The 7578-nt window shown below is 40.4% G+C and overlaps 1 protein-coding gene across 1 annotated transcript in view; it reads right to left on the bottom strand.

The window, feature by feature from the left end:
- Positions 1–575: 575 nt before the first annotated feature.
- C7 (complement component 7) overlaps positions 576–7578 on the bottom strand; it is a 51133-nt gene continuing 44130 nt past the window's right edge. The window contains exons 16-19 of the mRNA XM_008584306.1: positions 6041–6131; positions 3609–3793; positions 1356–1863; positions 576–1213 (exon numbers count right to left, since the gene is read on the bottom strand). Of these exons, the coding sequence (XP_008582528.1) occupies positions 1682–1863; positions 3609–3793; positions 6041–6131 (458 nt within the window). The 3' untranslated portion in view covers positions 576–1213; positions 1356–1681. The remainder of the gene's footprint in view (positions 1214–1355; positions 1864–3608; positions 3794–6040; positions 6132–7578) is intronic.

Here is a 7578-nt window from a genome sequence, read left to right as displayed (position 1 = left end):
CCAGTGATTCATTAACCCTTTACTTCTCCTTCAGTAACTCTGCTGAAACTTCTTTCTCAAACCTCTTAGTTATTAAATTTGCTAATTTCTTTTTTCAGACCTCAGTCTTTGATAGCATTTGATAATCCTGACTAAATCATGTCTATTAGTTGGGCAGGGGGAGGGTGAGGAGTGATACATAAGCAGTAGAAAACTAACTTCATACTAGCTTAAATTAAGAGTAGAAATTATCAGAAGGATACTAAGATATTTCCTCCCAAATGAATTCTTGTTCAACCTTTTGTCTTGGGGTCTGCATCTGGGCCTGGTATTTTCAAATCTACCCCCCTTCCCAGGGTAGAAATTAACTCCATAATAACTTCTAACAAATGCAGTGGAAATGTCTGAATGTTATTGTTTTCGATACATTGAACCTGCCTCCTTGTAACTCCACATATTATACCTGCATCTTCCCTCAAGGGACACTTCAGTATAAAAAGCTGCCTCTGGATCAGACATAAAACTTCAGGCAAGAACACATTAATCATTGCTCATGGAAATATTCTCTAAAATTAAATGGAATACATATCAAAAAATTCCAAAGAATAGTATCTTTAATGAGTTTTCTAGTCCTTGTCATTTTAACTAAAGTTTTGTTGAAACGTTATTTATCAGTATCAGAAAAATACAGAGATTGTATTTGCGTATAAAAGCATATTTTAAATTCCATTCATTTCACCTCCACAGCTGCTTTTTTGTTTTAATGAAAGATGAATAAGGAACAAATAGGAAGCCAGTGCTTAAAACTAATCTGCCTGTATACCCCCTGAAAAACCTAGAAGTCTAACAAGGTTAGAGAAAACTTCCCAAATACACAATCACTTAGCTCAGGCATGAAATGATGCTTCTTAGAAAGAAAAAAAAAAGGGGGGGTGGGGGGGGGGACAAACTGCAGGTCTTGTGTTTGACACATATTGAACGAAAGCCTCAAAGAGAAGGCTGAATGATATTTGTTCTCAGACAAGAAGTCAAAAGGCACCCCCATGACAAGAGCACAATGAATTCTGCTCTGACATTTAAGCAGTTCAATCTTCTGACAAAAATAGGGATCCCTACAGGTGGTGGTTGACCCCCAAGGGTGACGCGTGAGATCACTACTCAGGAGGGAAATCGTATCTGTCTTTTTTCATTCAACGTCCCCTTTGTATTTGGTTTCGCTGAGAGAAGCCAACATCTCTAATCAGGAAATCGTGTTTCTCCCATTTTCCTCATCAATTTGGGTGACGCGTGAGATCACTACTCAGGAGGGAAATCGTATCTGTCTTTTTTCATTCAACGTCCCCTTTGTATTTGGTTTAGCTGAGAGAAGCCAACATCTCTAATCAGGAAATCGTGTTTCTCCCATTTTCCTCATCAATTTGTAGAGTGTCTGGTGGGCTGGGCCATTCATACTTAATAGAAACATACTGCTGAATGGAGCATTCGAGTTTCTTCAAGAATATTCTTCATCCTGATTTACATTTTTAAAAGGGTCTCTGGATTTGGGTTTGGGAGAACAAAGAGTTGTGTTTGTGCAGGTGGCTGGGAGTTGAGGAGAGAAGTGGGCACTGGAAGGGAGGGAGAAAGAACGGGTCTCCAGGCCGGAAAAGCCGTCTGCGGGCCGGTGACGCAGCTGTCCCCACGCAGCAGCGCCAGCCGGAGCCTACGGGGGTGCCGCATCGCAGGGCCTGGTGCTGGTGATGGAGACGCCCTGCCCCCGGCATCTCAGGGCGCCCGCCGCGCACTCGGACACGGTCTGCTCCTTGCCGTTCACTTCCACGCAGATGCTAAACCCTTCGTCCTCGCACTCCGATGCTTCTCGGCAGACACATTTGCTGCTCTGGGCTGGGAAAACAAGCGAGAGAGGCTTAATGGCACATCGTGGAGGTGGGGGACTCAAAGCTCACGTCCTCCAAGTTAATGATGTGGTGATCAAAGAGCTGCAGTGCGCTTTGCCTTGAGTGGCACAATAAACTATCGCCTGGAAACGCAGTAGGATCAGGAAAGTGAGGCGTTCTGCCTCACTGGGAATAAATAGGTTTTGAGGTTGGTGCCAGGCTTTCTTTTGGTCGGAACCGCATGGGACCGTTCTGTCCAAATCAAGAGCTCTCCAGCTCTCTCCCCAGGCATGCTGCTGTCCATGTGAGCCTCCCATGCAGTGTAATCCTCTATCTCCCTAAGCATCCTTTTGTGTGAAAACCTCAGCAAAGAGGTGAGAGTCGAGGCTCAAACAGAGAGAGAAAGAAAAGAATAATTAAACTTTCTTTGAGAGGGAGGGCATGACATGCAAGGATTACATTCTGTAAAGGGTTACATATACATATGCAAACCAGAAATGAGTTGGGAGGAAAGGAGTCTGTGCACAGAAGGTGAGCGGCTGGAAGACACCAGCCAGGTGTCTGCAGAAGGAGAGTAACAAAGTCAGCCAGCAGATGATGGTGACCTCCAAACGGAAAATGACCCAGACTTGGCAGAGTTACGTATGTCATCGTCTGTGCAGTGGACCATGAGGGAGTGAGGTGATAGGTGCCCAGTGGGCATAGGCCAGGAGGGGGAGAGAGTGAAGAGTTGGCAGGGACCTTACAGATCACAGTCCAGCTCCCAAATTTACAGATGGGGAAACCCAAGACAGTGACTTGGCTTGAGCGTCCCCCAGCCCTTCCCCATTCACAGTATCAACCAAACCGTGGGATGTGTGTCATGTCCTTGGGGGGATTCAGTGATCACTTTAAGTGCTACTTGGACATAGCGTTTGCAAATATTGAATCACAGAGCATGAAAGTAACTTTTTTTTTTCTATTCTCTTCAAATCCTTCTGATTACTTTTAGGAGAAAGTGTCTGCTTGAGGGCTTGAGCGTCCCCCAGCCCTTCCCCATTCACAGTATCAACCAAACCGTGGGATGTGTGTCATGTCCTTGGGGGGATTCAGTGATCACTGTAAGTGCTACTTGGACATAGCGTTTGCAAATATTGAATCACAGAGCATGAAAGTAACTTTTTTTTTTTCTATTCTCTTCAAATCCTTCTGATTACTTTTAGGAGAAAGTGTCTGCTTGAGGTTAGTATGTTTTCAACACCCCTGTAACATTTGTAAACTCCCTTTATCAAAAAGAGAGAGCATTGTCAGTCTCAGAGCAGTATCTGGCTAGAATTTATTACCTTATTTTCTTTCATTGTATGAATTTTTATAGTTACCAAATATTTATGGCAAGTGATACTTTCTTTTAAGGACCTGACATAAAGTTTCCTTTTTTTAAAATGTTATTTTTCTGAGTCTTTTAAAAAATGAGTACATAATACAGATAATACAAGGACAGAGCAAAAGCCATGAATGTGGAATGGGGATCACAGATGTTGGAGAGAACATTCAGACCATCAGGAGTGGTTTCTTGTCCTCTTAAGTACCTGATCTGCACCCCTCTCCAGGGAAAGGAGTGGGGGAGGGCAGTTCACTGTCAAATCAGTCTGAGTCTTTGATATCCATAGGTATCTGCTTTGATTCCGTTGCTAACCTAAAAACTACAGTTTTTGAAACGTCAGTGTTATTACTTTAGCATTCTTACTGTTACAAATTTGAAACGCCCCTTACCATCACATTTTCCCCATAGTGGACACGCGCCACAAGCTTTCTCAGCTGGAGCAGGCAGACTGCAGCTGTCCCTCCCAATGAGAGTATAATTTCTACCCTGACAGCGAAGAACATTCATCTTGCAAACTGTCAGAGTCAGTATCCTTTTGCTTCTCTCATCTTGAGCACATACATCCAAGGAAGATCTGAAAAGAATTTTTTAAATTACATTATTTACAAGATTTTCATTCTTGTATGAAGTGGAAACTGAGGCACTGAGCTCAGTGCCCCTAAATGTTATTACCCACAGCAAAAGATGGAACAGAAACTCAAATCCCCTTCATTCCTAGGCCCCAACCCCCCTCAGATCTTCAAAGTGAACATATTTACTCTTTAGTTGCTCATGATTTTTACAAGTGTTGACATCTAGCATTGATCTAGTTTCATCTATAACAGATCAGATGCAGCAAATTAGACGAGAAGGTAAGGACTGCTAGCAACACCTGGTGGATAGACAACAAGGAAGGGGACAGAGAATCAGCAAAGATCAAACACTGAGATCAGAGTTAAACGGAACCTTTGACTGCAGGAAAAATAAGCTCCTCCCAGCCCAGCAGCCCTGAGAGTTCATGTCCACAATATAGTATTGTCCAATAATTGATGATCCTGAATCATCAAGAAAATAAAAACCATATTTTTCAGCTTTATAATAAAAAGTGTCTATGTTTACAAAATAGTTTAGAAATATTTCCATAAAATGTGTTACTTCTTTTCTTAAACATTGGTGATAAAATGGTAAGATATAGCTATTTCGAAATGTCACTCATAAAAACAACTGCATTTCTGAATGCTGATGGATAAGGCAGGCATTACTGTAATTTAAGGCATTACTAAACCTTAGCCAGCAAAGCATTTTTGTATATCAGCCAGAGTCAGAAAGAGTCCACATTCACATATTTTATTTAGCTCTACTATTTTCCTCTTTGACCAAGAGCTGAATTTACCTGGAGTTATTTACACAACAAAAACAAATCCAGTTGTTTTTGCATCTGTCTTTTGATCTGTTTATTTAAAGTCTAAATACAAGTAGAGCTACTCAGAACAGCTGAAAGAGCAGACAGTTGCCACCTTGTTATCTGAATCTAATACCATGAAATGATATGAAAACTCATACCATGTCTGTAAACTACAGGCTGCAGATAAACTAAATGAAGTGGGAAAGTTGGAAAAAGGATGAAAGTGAATCAGGGTAAACAATGATTAATAGCGAAGAGCAGCAAAGTCAGAATGTCGGAATCACAATGTATCTGGGCTGACCACCATTTCCATTTACACCATTTAGTTATATTCTTCCTCACATCAGAAATTACTATATGCAATCACTATTACCCACCACAGGTTCAAGAAGTTGGATATGCACTTTGATGAGCATAATAATTGAAAGCTAAGTAATTAGTCACTAAGTTAGTGTTTTGATTCTTAACCTGAAAGAGGACCAGTAAGTCGCGGGGTGAGGGGGGCTGGATATCTGGCCTTTTCTCCCCAGATCCACTCTTCACTCTTCTCCACCTGCCTGGGAGGCTGAAAGGTATGGACCACACCATGGACTTCCTTGTCCTCTAACTTGGGTGGGTTTGATCAAAGGGGAGCCCTGGCAGGAGACTGGGGGAAGGGAAGATAGTGCAGTTGGGGTGTTCATTTCCCCAGTTCACTCTTGAGGGACCTCTGAGATCTCTAATATGAGGGTGTCAGCTACTCCTCAGCAGCCATCCACACCTCGCCCTCTATGTCTGCAGGTTTCCATAAATGCTTCTCTCCTGGCTCCTTCTGGCCTGGGCATGGACACGTGGCCGAGCTGTTACCAGTCCAAGAGTACTGGGGCTTGTCATTTCCTTTACTCTGTCCATACTTTGTAAATATTCCTGTTAATAAACTTCTTCCTGTCCTAATTTAATTGTGCCATCTGTATCTTACTAGGACCATGACAGACATCTAGTAACTACTTCAGATATCCTCCTGCAGTGAAGTGGTTTCAAGTCGGTGGCATTCTTATAATGCAAATCTAGAGAAGAGGTTCAAGAATTAGAAAAGCAGCTGCTCATTTCTCCATCAGCATTGCTTTAAGAGTTTGTGTCCCAAAGGAATTTCAGCCCTTATCCTCTAAAGTTCTAAATCCTCAGGTGACAGTTTTGTCATTTTGTTCTGTTTTATATATAGAACAAGCAGTGCTCAAGTAGTTCTTCAGCCTTGCTCACGAGCCAGATTGGAACACAGCTTAACATCAACACTGCCACTGGTGACCCAGGCAGCACATGGGCTAGATTAAACTGCAAACAAAGTCCCTTAACCCTTGGTAAGCCACACCTTCAACCTAACAGAGACTAGCATCTAAAAAATTATCTCGTTTATCTTGAACAAAATAAAACAGAGAAGTGGGCAAAGACAGAGCTTACCCGCATTCATAAGGCATTTTACAAACACATCTTGAATTCTGCAGTTTCTCCCAATGCTGACATTTAGGCACTGCCTGTGTTAAAGGGGTGTCTAAAAGAAAAGGATAAGGGAGATGCAATAGTTAAAAGAAGAGGTTCTTCATAATAAAGTATTATATTAATTGTTGAACCTGAGTCCACAGTATTCTCAACTGCTACAAATTTGTACAGTAAAAAAAAATAAAATAAAAATAAGTGAAGTTGTAAGGCATTTTATAAAAGATAGAGTATACCTAGGAACACTCTACAAATAATTGCATTAGTAATAATAGCTACCATTTTTTGAGCATTTACAACTGCACTTTTTATACATTGTGATATTTAATCCTCCCTAACAAATGTCCATTTAAGATATAAGAAAACTAAGGGTCAAAAAAGTAAGGAAATTGGTGCTGGTTCACACATTTAAAGGATTGGCCAAACCAGGATTTAAGTCCACAGTTGTCTGAACCCAAGGCTAGTAAAGCAGGCTTTCTTTCAAGAAATTGGTGTTTATACACCGTTGCTTATACTGCATTTTGCCCATTGTGCCTATAATTGGGCAGAAAACAGCAATGTAACTGGAATTATACACAAAGAACTCCCTGTTATCCCAAGGAGATCTATAATAATCTCTTACATGTAAATACCGAAGTGGTCCTCCCTCAACAGTGAGTAAATATCTGGAGGTATTTACATTAATAAAATTGTTTCCATTAGTTTGTGTTTTATAGAAACTGATAAAAAGTCAACCACCACTCCAATTTTGACAGGAAAACACCTTGACCCAGCTTAGAAGAGCATAATTTGACTGCCATTGCTTCAGCTATACCTAACTGCAATGTGAATAATCTAAAACACCCTGAGTTTTCCACCTTCTGCCACTTCCACTACGATGAAATTCACTAGCACATACTTTTGCATCATAAAACTTGTACCCATTTAGTATATTTATAAAGATAGCTTATCTGAAGAACATGTTTTTATGAATACACACTATAGAATACTTCCTTACTTTAAAAACTTTAAGAGCATTGGACATGACAGTACAGTCTTGTGAAAGATTTGTACATAAACTTGTAAAAATGGTAGCAATGTGAAACATGCCTGCCATGGCTAGCAATCTCGACAAAAAGTACACATTCTTTAAATATTTCACTTTAAAATGATATTATCCTAAATGTGATGTAGTATCCCAAACTGGATGCTAGAACATAATAAGGAGATTAGTGGAAAAACTAGTGATATCTGAATGATGTGTGTAGTTTAGTCAATAGTGATGTACTAATATTAATTTCTTAGTTTTAACCAACCGAGTTATGTCAAACTATGTGAGATGTTAATATTATGGAAAGATGGTTGAAGGGTATTTGCAAACTAAATTTGCAAAGTTCCTGAAATCTAATATTATTCCAAAATAAAATGTTTTTTTAAATGGCATTATATAGATCAGTGCTTCTCAAACATGGGCAATTTTGCCCCCCAGGGTACATTTTGCAATGTCTAGAGACATTTTTTGT

This window comes from Galeopterus variegatus, unplaced genomic scaffold, assembly GCF_000696425.1.
Source record: "Galeopterus variegatus unplaced genomic scaffold, G_variegatus-3.0.2 Scaffold3213, whole genome shotgun sequence".
NCBI classification, from domain to species: domain Eukaryota; kingdom Metazoa; phylum Chordata; class Mammalia; order Dermoptera; family Cynocephalidae; genus Galeopterus; species Galeopterus variegatus.
The sequence above is the reverse complement of the archived record's forward strand: the minus strand, read 5'-3'. Positions and strand labels throughout refer to the sequence as shown.